The 19354-nt window shown below is 40.6% G+C and overlaps 2 protein-coding genes across 5 annotated transcripts; both read left to right on the top strand.

The window, feature by feature from the left end:
* The first annotated feature begins 497 nt into the window (after nt 1–497).
* LOC112202374 (protein SET DOMAIN GROUP 41) lies at nt 498–3732 on the top strand. Of its 3 annotated transcripts, XM_024343369.2 has the most exons (6): nt 498–1201; nt 1291–1330; nt 1419–1519; nt 1770–1868; nt 2663–2943; nt 3034–3732. In XM_024343369.2, exons 1-6 carry the CDS (start codon nt 686–688, stop codon nt 3698–3700), a joined length of 1704 nt encoding a protein of 567 aa, XP_024199137.1. In that variant the 5' UTR covers nt 498–685; the 3' UTR covers nt 3701–3732. The 3 variants fall into 3 exon arrangements, with proteins under 3 accessions (XP_024199137.1, XP_024199136.1, XP_024199138.1); XM_024343368.2 differs by having other exon boundaries at nt 2663–3732; XM_024343370.2 differs by lacking the exon at nt 1770–1868 and having other exon boundaries at nt 2663–3732.
* Nucleotides 3733–4992: 1260 nt separating this feature from the next.
* Nucleotides 4993–12110, top strand: LOC112201654 (protein STABILIZED1). 2 transcript variants are annotated; one of them, XM_040507438.1, is made up of 4 exons: nt 4993–8173; nt 10140–10223; nt 11377–11425; nt 11541–12110. In XM_040507438.1, exon 1 carries the CDS (start codon nt 5076–5078, stop codon nt 8151–8153), a length of 3078 nt encoding a protein of 1025 aa, XP_040363372.1. In that variant the 5' UTR covers nt 4993–5075; the 3' UTR covers nt 8154–8173; nt 10140–10223; nt 11377–11425; nt 11541–12110. The 2 variants fall into 2 exon arrangements, with proteins under 2 accessions (XP_040363372.1, XP_024198334.1); XM_024342566.2 differs by having other exon boundaries at nt 11377–11449.
* The last annotated feature ends 7244 nt before the right edge of the window (nt 12111–19354 follow it).

Raw genomic sequence — 19354 nt, 5'->3', positions numbered from 1 at the left:
TAAAACTTCATCCAATTTTGCCAACTTTTCGCTCATTTTATTCATGCATTCATCATCAATAATCAAAGCATACAATAGAGAAAAATAATTGAGTAAGAGAATGATTCAAAGTGAGGGAATATAAGAGGAAGAAAAATATTGATTTAATAAATCGAGGAATTATAAGAGGTAAAAGTTGGCAAAATTGGATGAAGTTTTATGTTTAGGCGGGAAAAGTTGGATTAAGTTATAAAAATGGCGAGTAAACTTTTAAATCTCCAAAATACCCTTGGAGTTAACAGTGAAAACAGACTGAACGATCAAAGTGATGTGCGATGATATAATTCGATGATCAAAATAAAGTTTTTAAAAGTTGGATGACCAAAGTGTCGAGCGATCCATAGTTCGATGACCAAAGTGATATTTCTGCCTATATTTTTTTCCCTAAATTAAATGGTAAAAATAAAAATAGAAGCTTAAATTGCAGGGAGGTATTTACCGTAGTTGCTCATTAGACGATGGACTGATGGAGATGGAGATGGAGAGGAGATGGAAGTAGGACAAGACTTAACCCCATCCCTCCCTCCTCGCTCTTTCGCTCTCCACGACTCCCTTCTCTCCTCTCACTGCTCTTCGTGCTTCTCTTCCCTCCCTCCTCAACCTTTTCCTCCTCTCCATACCCCTCCCTTTCCCAACAATTCCCACCATGTCCACTACTGCTCCCCGCCTCCGATTCTCCCCTCCACCTCTCCAGGGCCGAGCCTCGCCTTCTCCTCCTCCTCCATTCCTACCCCTCCACCTACCCCCACGGCGACTCCTCCGACCTCCGCGCCGCCCTCCGCCTCCTCCACTCCCTTCCCGCCACCTCTCCCCCGCTCTTCCCCGCATCTCCGGCCTCCTGACCAACCGCCTCAGATTCATTGACCACGATGATGACCTCAGAATTCGCGACGGCGCCAGGGCTATGTTTCTCGCCAGGACAATGCGGGACGCTCAGGACGACGACGCCGTTTTGGAGGAGGCTGTGCTGTGCCTGGTCCTGGTCCTGACCAACGCCGTCGAGGTCCAGGATAACACCGGCCGCACCCTCGGAATTGCAGTGTACGATTCCTGCTTCTCTTGGATCAACCACAGCTGTTCTCCCAATGCCTGTTACCGCTTTCTGCTGTCCTCGCCGCCGCAGTGCGCCGAGACGCCGCTGCGTATTGTCCCCGCCGGCCAAGTAACGTCATAAGTTACCATATATTTACTTGTTCTTCATTTTATATAGTGCAATAAAATTAAGAGTTTTGACATCCAGGTTTGTTGCAGATTGAGAGTGGTGTTTGTAGCAAGAATTTGTTAACAAAAGGTATTATGGTTCTTAATTTCGATTCGTTTTAATTGATTTTTTAGATTACGAATTTCGAATTTGAACTTTAGCTTATTTTTGAATGTAGAATGCGGGAAATATGGTCCAAGAGTGATAGTTAGGAGCATCAAGAGAATCAATAGGGGAGACGAAGTCACTATTACGTACACTGACTTGTTGCAACCAAAGGTATCTATGATTTTCAGATGCCTTGCACCCATTATCAACTCAATCTTATGTTAGATCACTTATTGGAACATAATGATATGAGAATCGGCTGGTGACATTCTATGTTTAAGAACCCTGACTGAGGCTTCTTTTCATTACGAGGCTTACAGGAACCCTTTCTCAGTGGCTGAATTCCTATCATGTTTATGTTCTTCATTTGATAAATGAGGTATTTCATTATGATCGTATATCTTTCTTGTATTAATTCCAGGCTATGAGGCAGTCTGAATTATGGTCAAGGTATCGGTTTGTGTGCTCATGTAAGAGATGTAGTGCATCACCCCTAACTTATGTCGACCATGCTTTGGAGGTGTGAAATCTTGTTGGTCTTTGTGTACTTTTTCTAAACTACTGGGTTTAAATATAAGGTTGTACTTGCTACACAATGGCTAATGATCTATATCTTTTTTGTTACTGTTGTTAGTTATGTGCATCGGTTTAATACTTCATAATCAAATGTCGTAACACTTATTTATCAATTTATATAGCCCAGATCATTTCATGCATGCCCTCATTTTTTTTATTCTTTTAACTATCAGCAGTGAGCCTGCTTTGTTCCTTTGTATTTTTTCAGTCTTTGATGATTCCACCATTCTGCAACCTGGTTGTCTGCGTGCTGAAAAACCTAGTAATCTTTTGGTTCTATATTATTTATGGATGTAATGTTATTTTACTAATCTAAGTGTGATCCATCCACGGTCTTTTCACAGATCTAAACACGTCTATGAGTTCCATATCTGTGGCAGTGGCCCTGTAAAGTGAAGATTTACATCATTGAAATGTCCTATGTTCCTCATATCTTATTCATATTTTTTGTACTTACTGATTCTTAAAAGTCTGTTTGGCATTCTCCCCTAATTTCATTCATTACTATTTGGAAAGACCTTATGGTATTACTTTTAGAAATTTCTTGCTACTAATACTTTAGTGTGTGCGTACAAACGATCCAGTATATTTGAAGGAAAGCACCTCTTCAAACTTTGAACCAATTAAGAACTACGATCTTAACAATTTTTTTTTTTTTTTCCCATTATACCTCTCGCAACTTCATTTGCAAAATTGGATATCTTGAACGAGTATTAACGTTCATTTGCAATCCTCCAGGATATCTATGCAGTCAATTTCAACTCTTCCAGATTGAGTTCAGATATTAGCTTCAATAGAGACAAGGCAACTGAAAGATTGACTGATTACATTGATGATGCTATAGCTGACTATCTGTCAATTGGTAATCCTGAATCTTCTTGTCAGAGGCTTGAGCAGGTACTCACACAAGGTCTTTCTGATAACCAGCAAGAGGGAAATGAAGAAAAATCAGAGTTAGCTTACTGGTTGAACCCATTGCATCACCTCTCTCTAAATGCGTACACCACATTGGCTTCAGCGTATAAAATCCTTGCAGATGACCAATTAACTTTATCTTCTTCAATAGAGTCAATAGGCAATCATGTAATGAAAGCTTTTGGCATGAGCAGGACAAGCGCGGCATACTCATTGTTGCTCGCAGGCGCAGCTCACCATCTCTTTAACTCTGAATCTTCCATAGTTGTAAATGTTGCACATTTCTGGACGATCGCTGGGGATTCCTTGCTAAATCTTGCTAAGAGCTCACTCTGGAGTGAGATAAACAGATGGGATTTGCCTGTGTCAGACCACTTGGAACTATACCGTATTGCAAAATACAAATGTCCAAAGTGCTCATTGATGGATAAATTTGAAACTTATTCATTTCATGATCCAGTGAAGCAAGCAGATTTTGAACATGCATCGAAGGAGTTTCTTGATTGTGTCACTAACTTAACACAAAAAGTTTGGTATTTTCTGGTTCAAGGTTGCCGCTATCTGGGACTTTGTAAGAATCCTATAGATTTTTGCTGGCTTGACACTTCAAAATATTCAAGTGAATGTGAAGTTCTTACTCAGTCTACTGGTACTAACTGTGGGAATAAAAGAAGTTTTTCTGGAAGTGAAGCAGAGGAAGACACCAACCAGTTAAGGATGTATGTTTTATATCTCGGTGTCCATTGCTTACTATATGGAGAATTTCTTGCGAGCATATGTTATGGTAGGTATTCCCATTTGACTTGTCATGTTCATAACATTTTAGATCGTGAAGAGAAATCATCAAATCCTTGTCATTGACTGCACATTGAGTTTGAGAAAATGTTAATTTATACTCGGTTTGCTGTTGATTACTTTATTTAGTTTCATTTACGAATACATGAAATCGAATGAGGAAGAGAATGAACGAGTTTTTGTGATCATTAGGCAAAAGAATTGCTGAAACTTTTGCTCGTTGCAGCAACTCATCATGGCTTAAATTAACATGCGCACACCAAATATGTCTATCTGGACATTGCAATCGCATCCTATATCCCATAGAAGAAGCGTGATGTTTCGGGTTAGAACTCGAGCTCTTTGTGGAATATGACTTCTTCCATTGATACAGTTGAAGCTGGATGATGATATCGACAGGGACTTTGGAATTGGGTTAGGAACTTTGAACATTATGAGATTGAAAGGACAAAGTGTTTTGGGTTCGACCTTCGTAGCCAAGGCTCATTTCATACTCTCCCCTATCTCAAAAGGGCTTATGCATTCCTCTCGTAGTTCACAAATTGAATGTTCGAGAGAGTGATACATTCATTTTAGTGGCTTCTCCCAACGCTTCACAGTTCACCCTACTCTTTCATTTCCGCTTAAGCTTCTCCGGTTTTGGGGATCAATTGATTAGATACTCGAGAACCATCATTTTTTCTAAGAACAGCTTTTATGAGGGTACGCGTAAAAGTATGATTAGTTCCACAAATCTCACTGCACTAACCATTGTAAACTCCTCCTCATTGTACCGCCGTGGAGATCTAATTTAAATAACCAAGTACAACATTACATTTGAAAATGAAAATGAAGTAATAAAACTCAATCGGAGCAACAAGGTTATAGTACTTGAGATATTGAAATTTCGGAGCCGGAAACTATTAGATTGTAAATTGTGTTTTTATCTATATTCGTGTCTCTTAGAGTTGATTGTGTTTTTTTATTTCAATTTCTTTTCAAAACTTTGAATTTTGATGTGTCACTGAATCTAAAGACCCAAGCGTTTCTTCTGCAGAGAAGAAATGAAGAACTCTACTTATAAATCTTTTCATATCTATTTGTTTTTTCATATAATAAATAATTTTAAAGATACATGTAGGTTCTTCTAATTATATTTAAGATTAGTTGTTTTTCTAATGAAGACACGCCTATTTAATGTTTTCACGTTGTGAATATAAATTATAATCACATATTAGAATTTTTGTAATTACAGTTCATTTGTAGTCGCACAAATTTTATTTGATAATTTATTATAAATAAAAATCATTTAATAAAAAAAATGAACAAAAAAAAAATGCGAGAACCGACTATTAGTTTGATAATTTTTGACAACAGAAGAAAAGTTTGATAATTACAAAACCGACGGGATCAAAAATTGAGCCCTAGTTTCCTCCGTCGCTGAGAGAGAGAGAGCACAAAAATGGTGTTCATCACATCTCCGAACCACAGAACTCTAAACCTGAATCTCAACCCAAAAACCACCACCCTCGAAACCCTCAAGCTTCAAATCCAGCAAAACTCCCACATCCCCATCTCCCAGCAGCGCCTCTTCATCTCCCAAAGCCTCCAAATCCTAACCCAACCCGACTCCACCCTCCTCTCCGACCTCGGCATCTCCCCCCTCTCTACCCTAACCCTCCACATCCCCTTATTCGGCGGCACCCAACCCCCCGCCGTCCCCAAACCCCGCCTCGACTTCCTCAACTCCAAGCCTCCCGCCAATTATGTCGCCGGCCTCGGCCGTGGCGCCACCGGATTCACCACGCGGTCCGATATCGGGCCGGCCCGCGCCGCTCCCGACTTGCCCGATCGGTCGGCGACGACCATCGGCGGGGCTGCCGGGGCGGCTCCGCCTGGGGTGGGCCGCGGGCGCGGGAAGCCGGAGGAAGAGGAGGAAGACGACGGCGAGGAGAAGGGTTACGATGAGAATCAGAAATTCGATGAGTTCGAAGGAAACGACGTCGGTTTGTTCGCGTCGGCGGAGTACGACGACGAGGATAAGGAGGCCGATGCGGTGTGGGAAGCCATTGAGCAGAGAATGGACTCGAGGAGAAAGGATAGGAGAGAAGCAAGGTTGAAACAAGAGATTGAGAAGTACAGAGCTTCGAATCCGAAAATCACAGAGCAGTTTGCGAATCTGAAGAGGCAGCTGTATACAGTTTCGGCTGAGGAATGGGATCGCATACCGGACATTGGGGATTACTCAGCCAGGAATAAGAAGAGGAAGTTTGAGAGCTTTGTGCCGGTGCCCGATACTCTTTTCGAGAAGGCTAGGCAGGAACAGGAGCATGTTACTGCATTGGACCCCAAGAGTAGGGCGGCCACCGGTACAGAGACGCCGTGGTCGCAAACGCCGGTTACGGATTTGACTGCAGTGGGGGATGGTAGAAGTACTGTGTTGTCTTTGAAGTTAGATAGGCTTTCGGATTCTGTTTCTGGGTTGACAGTTGTGGACCCTAAGGGTTATCTCACTGATCTTAAGAGTATGAAGATTACCAGTGATGCGGAGATTTCAGATATAAAGAAGGCTAGATTGCTGTTAAAGAGTGTGACGCAGACTAATCCGAAGCATCCACCGGGTTGGATTGCGGCTGCGAGGTTGGAGGAAGTGGCGGGGAAGATTCAGGCAGCAAGGCAATTGATCCAGAAAGGGTGTGAGGAATGTCCCAAGAGTGAGGATGTGTGGTTGGAGGCATGTAGGCTTGCCAGTCCTGACGGAGCCAAGGCTGTGATTGCTGCTGGAGTCAAGTCTATACCAAATTCAGTCAAGCTGTGGATGCAGGCGGCGAAATTGGAGCATGATGACTCGAATAAGAGTAGGGTGTTGAGGAAAGGGTTGGAACACATTCCTGATTCTGTTAGGCTGTGGAAGGCGGTGGTGGAGCTGGCAAATGAGGAGGATGCCAGACTTTTGCTTCAGAGGGCTGTGGAGTGTTGTCCCTTGCACATTGAGTTGTGGCTTGCACTAGCGAGATTGGAAACTTATGAAAATGCCAGGAAGGTCCTTAACAAGGCCCGCGAGAAGCTTTCGAAGGAGCCTGCCATTTGGATTACTGCAGCAAAGTTGGAAGAAGCTAATGGGAATACATCAACAGTTGGGAAGATTATTGAAAGGGGTATAAGGGCTTTGCAAAGAGAGGGGTTGGTGATTGATAGAGAAGCATGGATGAAGGAGGCTGAAGCTGCTGAGCGTGCAGGGTCTGTGGCAACTTGCCAAGCCATTATTCGGAACACAATTGGGATTGGTGTGGAGGAAGAAGATAGGAAGAGGACATGGGTTGCTGATGCAGAGGAGTGCAAGAAACGTGGTTCCATTGAAACAGCCAGAGCTATCTATGCGCATGCACTCACTGTCTTCTTGACTAAGAAGAGCATATGGCTTAAAGCAGCACAGCTTGAAAAGAGCCATGGGACAAGGGAATCTCTTGATGCCCTGCTTCGGAAAGCAGTTACCTACCGACCACAGGCTGAAGTCTTATGGCTTATGGGTGCTAAGGAGAAGTGGCTTGCTGGGGACGTGCCTGCTGCCCGTGCAATCCTCCAAGAAGCTTATGCTGCCATTCCGAATTCTGAAGAAATTTGGCTTGCTGCGTTTAAGCTTGAATTTGAGAATCATGAACCTGAGAGAGCTAGGATGCTTCTTGCCAAAGCCCGAGAAAGGGGAGGAACAGAGAGAGTATGGATGAAATCAGCAATCGTTGAAAGAGAATTAGGGAACCTCGATGAGGAGAGGAAGTTGCTTGCTGAAGGATTGAAGCGCTTCCCTTCGTTCTTTAAATTGTGGTTGATGCTTGGACAGCTAGAGGAACGGCTTAACCATTTGGAAAAAGCCAAGGAGGCTTATGACTCGGGTCTTAAGCACTGCTCCAATTCTATACCACTCTGGCTTTCTCTTGCAAATCTTGAAGAGAAGATGAATGGGCTGAGTAAAGCTCGTGCAGTTCTTACGATGGCCAGGAAGAAAAATCCTCAGAACCCTGAACTGTGGCTTGCTGCTGTTCGAGCTGAATTGAGGCATGGTAATAAGAGGGAAGCTGATATTTTGATGGCAAAGGCCTTGCAGGAGTGTTCCAATAGTGGTATCTTGTGGGCAGCTTCTATTGAGATGGTACCCCGTCCCCAAAGGAAGACCAAAAGTATGGATGCTCTCAAGAAATGTGATCACGATCCCCATGTCATTGCTGCTGTGGCCAAGTTATTCTGGCTCGACAGGAAGGTTGACAAGGCTAGGACTTGGCTCAACAGGGCAGTGACACTTGCCCCAGATATTGGAGATTTCTGGGCTTTATACTACAAATTTGAACTTCAGAATGGGACTGACGAGAACCAGAAGGATGTACTGAAAAGATGCATTGCTGCAGAACCAAAGCATGGTGAAAAATGGCAACCTATTTCGAAGGCAGTGGAGAACTCTCACCAACCAACTGAAGCTATCTTGAAGAAGGTGGTTGTTGCCCTTGGCAAGGAAGAGAGTGCAGCTGAAAATAATAGACAGTAGGTCTGGCTTGTCTTTTCCAGGTTAGGTTTAGTTATTTTATGAGATTGTAGCAATGAAAAATGGATGTGGAATTTTACAAGGTATCCTGCTAGAAAATGTTGCTCTATTATTTACTCATTTACTCTTTATTTCTTGGCATGAATATTATAGATCAAATGATTTTGATGATGAAACTTTCCTTTAATTATCGTTCGAATTACGATGGGTTCTGCTTTGTTTTTCCCTGTTGTAGTTGCATAATAACTTCTAGATTCTTTTGATATCACATCTTCCTGCTTCTTGATGGTCAATATATAACTTTTCTTGAGTTCAAATGTAATAGGGTTTGCTTGCAGTGTTTTTTAGTCATTACTATCCCTTTTTATTACCACTCTGGAAGAGCTAGAATTCTAACCATGTGTCATAATTACTATCAAATATGACATATGGACAAATACGCAAGTGGTTGCACCTTGATGGTTGATAGTAACTTTGCTTTAGTTCAAAAGGAATAGGGTTTGCGGTAGTTTCTACTCATCATTATTAACCCTTTTTATTGTTGCAACTTTTTCTGTATATCATACATTCTGTATTATTCGAGATTTTTTGTTCTGTCAGAGTTTGTGGTATGAGTTTATAGAAGTGGTTCCCTTGGTGGTAATGTTTAGGTTTAGACTTTAGTTTTCAGGCATTTTTCAGATTCAATGTCAAGTGGTTAATAGAGAAGGAGCAATAATGGAAAGGGGAACTGGTGCATTAAGTTCTGTATTAATGGAATTTTTGTTATAAGATTCCATATTAAATGACTACTATACGCTGCTTTTGGGAATTTCATAGTATACTGGAGGAAACCCAGTATGCTTTTTGTAAAATTTCTAAAATTAAATTTTACCATGATATAAGTCCCTTAGTGTGTAGTTTTGGTGGTTTTCGGAGTTAAGAGACGGTTTCTGCATAAAATATTAGGGATCTGAGATAAGAATTCTATTCTGCATTAGTACTTGAATATTTAGCTTTGTACTGGCTTAGAAATTCTGAAGTCATGAATGACAATGTTCTGTTATGTGGGATATGAAGCAGTAGAGTAGATACCTGACTTTGTAACAATTGTTGAATGTAATAGCTTAAATTGCTGGACTTCATTGCTTCAAGCCTAATTATCAACTGTCTTCCCAACTTTCTGCATTTTTTTTCTTTCATTTTTTATATTCCTAGGTTTATGCATATTCTATGGGCATTTGATTTGCAATTTTTAGGATGTTTGATTTGAGATGTTTAAACCAGATCATAATGCATTTGGAGGTTTAGTACTCCCTCCAATGAATTGCACTTCCCAGACTGCAAATTGATCTATTGATCATCACAACGGCAGTAGCCAACACATGTAGTTTAGACTCTTAATTAGGAGAAAGCCCTAACACCTAGAATTCTTATTGTGGATTGCAATTTTAGTTTCTGAGTACTGTTTCACTAGTGTGATGATAGTTGAAGGTTAGTGGTTTTTGGATCTGAAATATGACCAATTCTGCCTTTGCCTGATGTTTGGTATTTATGCCCAGGCCATGTTTTCTTTAGCTGTTAAAACGAGTCAAATAGGTGTATTTACTCTCTGCACATTCCATGGTTTCAAGCTTATAAAAATGAAATCTGTATTTAAAGCAACAAAGCTACCTTTTGGTACAATTGCTACATACTACCTTTTTTTTTTTTTTTTTTTAGCTTAGTAATCTATAGAATAGCTTTAACACAAATTCACTATGAATTTGGAAACCAACCACACAGATATCCTTAAATATATTGCTCCATGTATCTTTCTATCTATACAACTAAGTAATAACTTTTTACAAGTCTCCTACATTCTGATTCACTTGGCTCAATCAAGCTTCCCAGACTCAATTATTTCACTTATGGGCTCTTAGTTCTTTCTGCTTTTCACCGAAGACCCTAGACCCTATTTCTTGACTTCGTTTCTGTTTCTGAATTTGTAATTAATGTCAATTCCACCAGAGAAACAAGTATTGCCAGTCTCAATTGTGACGGAGGAAGAAGCAGCTCTAAGCGACTCAAGAGTAGGAGAAGAAGACAAACTGTGTAAGTGGGCTTTGAACCGTCTTCGTTTATTTCATTCGACTAATTTCTGGGTATTTATTGCTGTTTCAATGCATTCAAGCTGTGACTCTTTGTTCCCTTTTGCCCAAATTTACTATTTTCTCCTTGAAAATGGGTTGATCTCAAATTGGGTTTCTGGGGCTTTCTGTTTCTTTGAATTTCTCGAATGCTCTCTCCTAGGGTCATGAAGGAAGAAAGTTTAGGGAGTGATGATGCACAACATCTGATATAACAAAAAGAAAGACAAGTGCGAAGTTAATGATGTTTTCTCCTCTGTTGGTGCTTGCAACAAACAACCATGTGTTTATGTGATTGTGCCTTTTCAAAAAAAAAAATATGTGATTGTGTATTCAATGAGTTATCATTCAGTTTATAGATAATACCATGTCCTAAAGGCTTGACTCCTGCCATTTTTGTTGGAAAAAGCTGTGAGAGCAGCTTAGTGCCTTTTTAGGCAGAACTTGGACCAAGGAACTTTGTTGTTGTCTGCCTATCTATCATCTCAGACCTTCTTTGGTTCTATATACAACTTGGGCTGTAGAAATGGAAAATGCTCATATTAAGTTTGATTGCTCAGTGCTTAAGTTCGCTGATAACAGTCTTGCATGCTAAACATTACTTTTCTAATTATATCAATTGTAGATATTTTTCAATACTAAACTGAATCGTTTTCCTCCAAAAAAAAAAAGACTGACTTGCATATTTTGCTGCTTAGTAAAAGCATCATAAAATTGACAAAAACCGTGGCTTTGCTCCACAAGCTGTTCATTGACACAAGACCAGCAAAACCAAGAAAGGAACAAAAGAACCAAACCTTCAAACTTTCCATCATATTCCTTTCGCCTCTCTAAACTATTCTATTTCTATGACTAATAAAAGTTAACCTCTAATATAATAATGCTATTATTTCTAATTCTTGAAATATTTTTGGGACTGCACACACGACTCCATCCCCAGTTAAGCATTCTTCATCTTTGTTTACATTCTATCCTCATTTCTTCAAAGTCTATGTCTGTATCTTATACAAGTTGTTTCCCTCAATAATATTACTTACTAATTTGATTACAGAATAAAAAGGCTACTCTAAATGTGTTTTCCGTTTACTCATCATTTTATAATACCCATGGTTTTGCAGTGTCTCATTCTTGATCTTTAATGAAGCTTCGAAAAGGGATATATACGTGGTAAAAGTCCAATACCGGTTGCATGTGAGTTTATGTTCTTTTGGTTTTCATTTTTTGTCTTTACTGTGTTATCTATTGGCTGATCATATTGTTCGTTTGATATGCTACTGATTAGGTATCAAGTGCTCAACTAACCAAGAGAGGCCAACACCTTATGAAATGAATATCTAAAAGCATCAAAAGAGCATTCTACCTGCAGCCAGTTATAAATGCATCTAAGGCCAACACCTTATGAATGAAATCAGCACATTCCCCAACCAATGCTGACGTTTTGAAATCAGCAATAGCCTTTCATTCTTAATAAAATTTATCAAATGTACAGTGCAGGGGCCGAACCATAATCTGCATCGATGTTCAATCAGATTGGTGGAGTTTCAGAATAACAGCAAGGCACAAAACCGCTAATTTTGAAGCCAACGTCCATCAAACAGTTCTCAACATTGTATTTCATCTATTGCTTTATTAAACGATATATACCAAGTTTGATTTGTGCTCATGCAGTTGATTTTTGCAAAAGATCCTCCTAAGGTTGTAGTTCTTAACCCTAAGTGCCGTCAAGCGTTATGCTCTGTGTGGTACCACCAACGCCCACCAAAAAGCGAGCAACATCAGGCAGCATCCTTGTATGGAACTGCAGGGGTATTGTGAACACTGAGACACAACGAGCCCTCATTGATCTCGTCCACGCCAAAAAACCATGCCTCATTTTCCTCTCGGAAACCCTAGCAAGAAAGGAGTTGATTAACTCGCTCACACACCGTATTGGTTTTCATGATAACATCTGTTTCGATTGTCAGGAGGGGTCACAAGGTGTAGCCCTAATCTGGTATAATGAAACACATGTTGATCTACGTTCTGCTTCGGCGCATCACATTGATGCTGTGATTGGAAAACCAAGTGAAGAACTTTGGAGATTCACTGGTTTATACGGCTGGGCAGATCGAGGACAGAGAGAATATACCTGGCAGTTGATCCAACAGCTTGCTGGGGAGAATTGTCAATTAGCATGGCTCATGGATGGTGATTATAATGAGGTTATGTCCTCTGCTGATAAGTCAGGCGGCCCACCGAGATCTGCAGCAGCAATGGCAAGGTTTCGCCACACCATGGCTCAATATGGACTTATAGACATGGGCTTTACAGGGTGTAGATTTACATGGAGCAATAAATTTACAAAAGAAAGATTAGACCGGGGCTTTCAATCACCACTATGGAGAGCTCGTTTTCCCTTCAGCAGAGTCATTACCATGAGCCCCAGTGAATCTGATCACTGTCCTCTCCTCATAGAGGTGAACGCAGAAAACAGAAGTACTAGAGTGTGGTAAGTTTTGATGTTTGTACTGCTGTCAGAAATTTCCTTACTAGTGGGGAAATGTGGGATGAATCAAATTATACACACTTATGTTTGATTCCGAAGATAAAAGACCCGAAAGTGGCCATGCACTTTCGACCAATTGCTTTGTGTAACGTTATTTGCAGAATCTGTTCTAAGGTAGTAGCAAATAGATTAAAGTGTTGGTTACCTGAGATCATATCTCCTGTACAAAGTGCGTATGTACCTGGACGTTTAATCTCAGACAATACTCTTGTAGCCACAAAAGCTGCACATTTCATGCACAAGCTTCGAAATCAAGAATCAGGTTTTTTCTCCCTCAAACTTGATATCAGTAAAGCCTATGACAGGCTAGAGTGGGATTTTATGCAGGCCATTCTAACAAAATTGGGTTTTTTGCTCGGTGGATTAACATGATCATGAAGTGTGTTGTTTCAGTTCATTACTCAATTTTAATTCAAGGAGAGCCTACACCAGTAATCTCTCCCACCAGGGGAATAAGACAGGGTGACCCTTGGTCACCATATCTCTTCATTTTGTATTCAGAAGGACTGTCGGAACTTATATCCAAGGCAGCTTCTTCCAATATAATCTCTGGACTAAAAATGTGTCCAGAAGCTCCTACTTTGCATCATCTGTTATTTGCTGATGACTCCCTCCTATTTGTTGAGGAATGCACTCACTTCTGAAGAATACTGAATGTCTATGAAAGAGCCTCTGGACAGATGGTTAATTTTCAGAAAAGCAGTATGGTGTTTAGTAAAAATGTTCATGCCAACAAACAGCAAGAATTGGCCTCCATTCTTAATGTCACATGTGTTCAGGAGCATGACAGGTACCTTGGCCTTCCTCTAAGGGTCAGTAGATCAAAGACTGCAAAATTTGAGTATATCAAAGAGAGATTGTCAAAAAGCTCATAAGTTGGAAATCCAAAATTCTCAGCAATGCAGGTAAAGAAATTCTAATCGAAGCTATTGCTCAAACTATGCCATTATATGCCCTGAATTGTTACTTGCTACCTAAAGGGCTTTGTGATGATATACATCAATTATGTGCCTCGTTTTTTTGGGGTGACACAGAGGAAAAAAAGAAAATTCATTGGAGGAGTTGGGAGAGATTATGCCTCACAAAAAATGAAGGTGGAATGGGTTTTAAGAATCTGCATGCATACAATTTAGCAATGTTGGCCAAGCAAGGATGGAGATTAATCTCGAATCCCACTTCTCTTATCGCTCGGCTATACAAAGCTAGATATTATCCCAATTCTTCCTTTTGGGAAGCTGAGTTGGGAGAAGCCCCTTCTTTCTCTTGGAGAAGCATCTTGCAAAGTCGATTAATTCTAAATGCAGGTGTGCATTGGCGAATTGGAGATGGCAGTATGACACATGTTTGGACAGACAAATGGATACCGAATTGTCCTCAATATCAAATTCATAGGCCTAGCAATACAGAAGTGGAAATGGTCTCGGATTTAATTGATGCTGGAACCAAAATGTGGAAGTATGATGTTGTGCATTCAATCTTCCCAAGCAACATTGCTGAGAAAGTTATGTGTATTCCTCTAAGTGCAAGAACAAGTGAAGATAGAGTTTACTGGAAACCAGAAAAAGAAGGGGTTCTATTCTGTCAAGTCCGCTTATTGGATAGCAAGAGAACATGTCCTGAGTACAACCATGGCCTCCACATCACAAGGAGACCCTTTCAAACCTCTCTGGAAGAGAATCTGGAAGTCAAAAATCCAGGGTAAAGTTCAAATAAATGCGTGGAAGGATTGCAACAATCTACTGCCCACAAAAGTTGCTCTTCTTCACAAAGGCTTTACTGGGGACACTAGTTACCTCCTCTGCCCGGCCAAGTTTGAAGATAGAACTCACATTTTCTGTAAGTGTCCTTCAGCTCAAGCTATTCTCTCTGCACCACCTTTTAATTTCCAGCAGCATATGGCACCTAATATGGATTTTAAGGCATGGATGTTAGACATGACAACCACTCTGCAGCAAGATGTCTTTGACAAACTCCTTATGAGTCTTTGGGCTATTTGGAAGAACCGAAACAACATGCTCTGGCATGGTACATCTCAATCACATAATGAAATGATGTTTGCTACATTGTCCAGGTTGGAAGATTTTCGGAAAGCAAGATCAGCAACCCAACCAACCAAAGATTCAAGACGCAAGCACAAGTGGCAGCCGGACACCAAAGGTAATTGGAAACTCAATGTTGATGGTAGTTTTCTACCACATCAAACCAAGGGAGGACTTGGTGGAGTCTTAAGAGATTCACAAGGCAATTTCAAAGCTTCATTTACACTACCAGTTCAATATGTGGAAAGTGCTAAACAGGTGGAGTTGCTAGCTGTCAATGAGGGATTAAAATTGATGTGTGCCTTTCCTGGACAACCAGCTATAATCGAAACCGACTGCCTTAAGGCTACTTTGGACCTCAACAATCCCAGATGGGATCTTTTACCGTATGCAGCAATCATGGCTGACATTCGAGTTATATCACAGTCCAAACCAGAGCTACAGATTTGTTTTGCTCTTAGGACCTGCAATAGGGTGGCACACAGGTTGGCTAGTCTTGCTTTTGATGACAATGATAGTCATGTTTGGAGGGATCATCCCCCTGAATGTATCCTAGATGTACTAGCCTTGGACTGTAACTCAAGCTAAGTCCTTATCAATAAAGATCATTCTTCTACTCAAAAAAAAAAAAAAAATGCAGTTAATTTTTGCTACTGATTCTGAGGTTCTTATTTTTGCCTTTAAGAAAAGCTTTTCTGGTCAATTATAGAGATGTACATGGCAGTGGCCTTCTGATTATAGTGCAGTGGTTGTTGGACTTGGAGAAACAATGTACTTAGATGTTGGTTGATTCCCTAACTTTCTATTTATTGAGTCTCTTATTGGTTACGACAGGGTTTTTTTCTTTTTCTTTTCATCTTACATTTATTGCAAGAGTAGAAAATTTCCCATTTGAATCTTTTGCTAAGGAATCCCCCTACTGGAAATATAGGCTGATTTGTGAAACCTAAATTGTTATTACAACATAAGTAATTTTTTTCTTCTGTCGATGGAAAGATTTTTATTCAAACAATAACTACATTACAAACAAAATACCCAAAACGGGCCCAAAGAAAAAACCCAACAAACAAGCCCAAAACAGCCCTACAAGCTTCAACCATAGTACAGATCTACTAGGAGAGAGATGATGTAGTGACGTCGCCGCCACCAGCCAAATCCAAAGGTGACAGAAACGTCACCAGACCGGCCGGCGAAAACTTGGAGTCCAACCAAATCCATCCTGTGCAAGAACAGCAGCATAGAACCCATCGATAGATCTCCATAACCCAAATCTCTAAAGCATACAAAACATCCTCAGACACAAACATAGTAACCAAAGCAGAAGAAAAAAGGAAGAGAAGAGGAGAAGGATAACGATCCGCAGAGGGATCAACGGGACAGACAGCCGAAGACCATACAGACCCTTGTTGCGCTACCGTAATCATCGGGTTTACGCGCTGTAACGGGAAAACCCTGTTTAAATAGACAATCCAAGTGACGCTGACAACAGAGCTTCGATGGACCAAGGAGCAATCGGTGAAGGGAAGTCCAATGCGTGAGGAAGATGTGCATCTTAACCATGAAAAATCAGAGATTTGAGTCAAATAGTAGGAAAGAAAAAATGAAGAGAGAAATGATGGAAAAGACATGAGAAGGAGGAGAGATGGTGGGGAGGCTGAAGAAAATGGTGGAGATGGGTATGCTGAAATTGAAAGATTAGGAAGGGTTGAAAGAGGGGATCTGGGAAGGAAAGAAAAGCAAAGGCAAAAGGGAGATCATACTTGCCACCGCCAGGGCAGCAGAGAGCTACCACGAGAAGGGTAGGGAAAAGCCTCATGAAGAGGGAAAATATCTCCCCCGACTTTCAAGCCAAAGATCCAGATCAAAGTGATCTAGATCTGGCAAGGAGGGGGGGGGGGGGGAAGCTGGAAAGTTGGGTTTGCTAGAGAGAAGGCAGAGTTTCTCTCACTAGATGGGTTTGGTCAAATAACAATTTCACTCCATAAATTTCATGTGATTACAATATCAAAATTCAAATAACAATTTGACTCCATAAATTTCACGTGATAACAATATCAAAATTTGGCCTTTTCGGTGGTTCTGAAATCGGTTTGGGGAAGCCGCTAAGGCCTCCTCAATTAAGATTTTTTTTTTTGCAACTATTAACGACACCGTTACTGACAGGACCACCCTGGATTCCACCCTGAAATCAGAAGTGGCCCTGCTGGCCCACCTTAGAAGAAATTCTACAAAAAAATTGGCGAAACTTCCTCTAAAAGTGGATTGCCCAAAACTTGTAGAAAGACATTTACACTTCTATAATAATCCAACCTTATTTTTCTGGAGCCACCCTGCTCTCTAAAACATAACATCTCCCATTTCACAAAACAATTATGAACTTAAAAACATCAATCTCATGGGTTATCAGAGAAATCTAATGCACCAGGTGTATAAGAGAATAGAATACAAGATAAAGGACAGATATTTTTATAATGCGGAAACTATGACAGCTATGCCTCAACCCCATGTACGCTCGACCTCAAGCTAATCTGACCTGCAAACTAGGCATTTGAAACCGAATGGCCCAGGGGAAAAGCATTTGAAAACCATTAGAGTGAGTGGACGAAAAATAAGTAATTTCGAATGAACAAGTGAAACTTAATGCTTTCCCAAGTTATTCTCTAAAACCTCGCATGCAGTAAAAATCTTGAAAACACTCTTAATCACCATCTTTACTGAAATCTCAATCACGTAAAATAGAACATCTCAAAATCTCTTTAAAATCTCAAATCCCTCAAATACATAATGATATTTCAAACATCTCGTTAAATTACTCATATCTCAAAATAGATAATGACTATAGAGGACTGCCTATTAGTCATCTCATGCCTCCTGGAGGGGACTTCCGACCTGTGACGCATCAGAGGGGACTACCGATCGGACGAGGAGGTGATGGTTAGAGGGAACTGCCGACTTACTACCTCATGTCATCTGGAGGGGGCTGCCAACCAGATGACGCATCGGAGGGGACTGCCGACTAGAATATTGTCTGGAGGGGACTACCAACCAGACTTACCTGGAGGGGACTGCCGACCAGGTAATGCATGCATGCGCTAACTTATTTACCTCCTCAATAAACTAGAATCAACCTCTTACAAATAATTGCTTCCGGAAAAAAAACTTGATATTAATTCAATAAATCATCAATAATTCACTGAAAGCATAACTTAAGAATATCTCGATAACTCAAAGCCAAAGCTCAATATCTCAATAAATCCTCGAAAGCATAAATCAAATACTCCGTAAATCAGTAAATGCTTTCGGAAAGAAATCTCAATATAACTTCAAAGCTGATAAGTGCGGAGCTCCAAACTCAAGAAATCTCGATAATTCCATCGTGCTATAATATTTGATAAATCATTCGTATTCGTATATCATCATATAAATCGATAATCAAAATTAATAATTCTGATAGTATTTTCTTAATCAATCACTTCCCGAAAATCAGTCCCCAACTCAATAATCCATTAATAAATAGCCCAAAAATCTACTGAAAGCCCTCGGGAAGGAAATTCACTAGCCTCGTAATTCATAAAGCATAAATAAATCACAAGAAAATTAAGCTCATAAAATCATAAAATCTCAATAATTCAAATCATAAATTAAATCTCAACTGAAAAAAAAAAAATAATATACTGCATGCACAGTTAATTTAAAATAAATTTCCACTCACGATTTGCGGATACAACGGCCGTCCAACTATCCCGTCCTCAAACTAGCATATCTGTCGTCCTGAACAATCAATATAATAAATAATTATTTCTCAAGAACCGAGACTTAATTTACGATAATAAATTCAATACCCTAAAACCAATAAATCATTGGATGATCAAAATCAACACGGAACGAGCCCAAACTTCATACGTTATATCCAATCAACAATTACATCAACATATCGAAAATAGGATCGATCCAACGGTCGGATCTTCCCAAATCAAAATCCGAACTTTTCAAACTTTTGCAAATTCTGATTAATATCCAAACCTCCTCCAACTTCCACCAAACACCTATCTATATATTCGTAACAACATATACTACCCAACAGACCAAAACAACCCATCAAGAAAGGCCGGACGAGCCCCCACGCGTCGCCACAGGCGACTACGCTTGGGCCTCACGCGCCGCCGGTCAACCACCATATCTGGATACCAAATTTCATCCACATCATCATCTCATCATCCTAAACATCTTTCATAACTGTGGCCAAACACCCTAGCCTGCCCCTGAGGTAGTTGCCTCTGCTGGTTCCCTTGTCCCCTACCCTGCTAGGTACAATCCTTTGAGAAGTGCCCCATCTGGCCACATGTAAAGCATGCTAAGTTCTTCTGTTTCGTGCAAGCTTGAGCAACATGGCCCATCTCATTGCAATTGAAACACTTCTGGTTTGCCACCTGCCTATTAGGTGCAGCTGCAGCCCTAGCTGGCGCCTGCTAATTAGTCATCCATCTCTTCCAGAATCCACCTCAATTCCCA

The sequence above is a fragment of the Rosa chinensis genome, chromosome 5 (assembly GCF_002994745.2).
Source record: "Rosa chinensis cultivar Old Blush chromosome 5, RchiOBHm-V2, whole genome shotgun sequence".
Lineage (NCBI taxonomy): Eukaryota > Viridiplantae > Streptophyta > Magnoliopsida > Rosales > Rosaceae > Rosa > Rosa chinensis.
The sequence above is the reverse complement of the archived record's forward strand: the minus strand, read 5'-3'. Positions and strand labels throughout refer to the sequence as shown.

Coding starts and splice junctions, on each gene's coding strand:
- LOC112202374 (XM_024343368.2), top strand. CDS start 686: ATGTCCACTACTGCTCCCCGCCTCCGATTCTCCCCTCCACCTCTCCAG. Junction 1,202..1,290: donor GTATTGTCCCCGCCGGCCAA/GTAACGTCATAA, acceptor GGTTTGTTGCAG/ATTGAGAGTGGTGTTTGTAG. Junction 1,331..1,418: donor CAAGAATTTGTTAACAAAAG/GTATTATGGTTC, acceptor TTTTGAATGTAG/AATGCGGGAAATATGGTCCA.
- LOC112201654 (XM_040507438.1), top strand. CDS start 5,076: ATGGTGTTCATCACATCTCCGAACCACAGAACTCTAAACCTGAATCTC.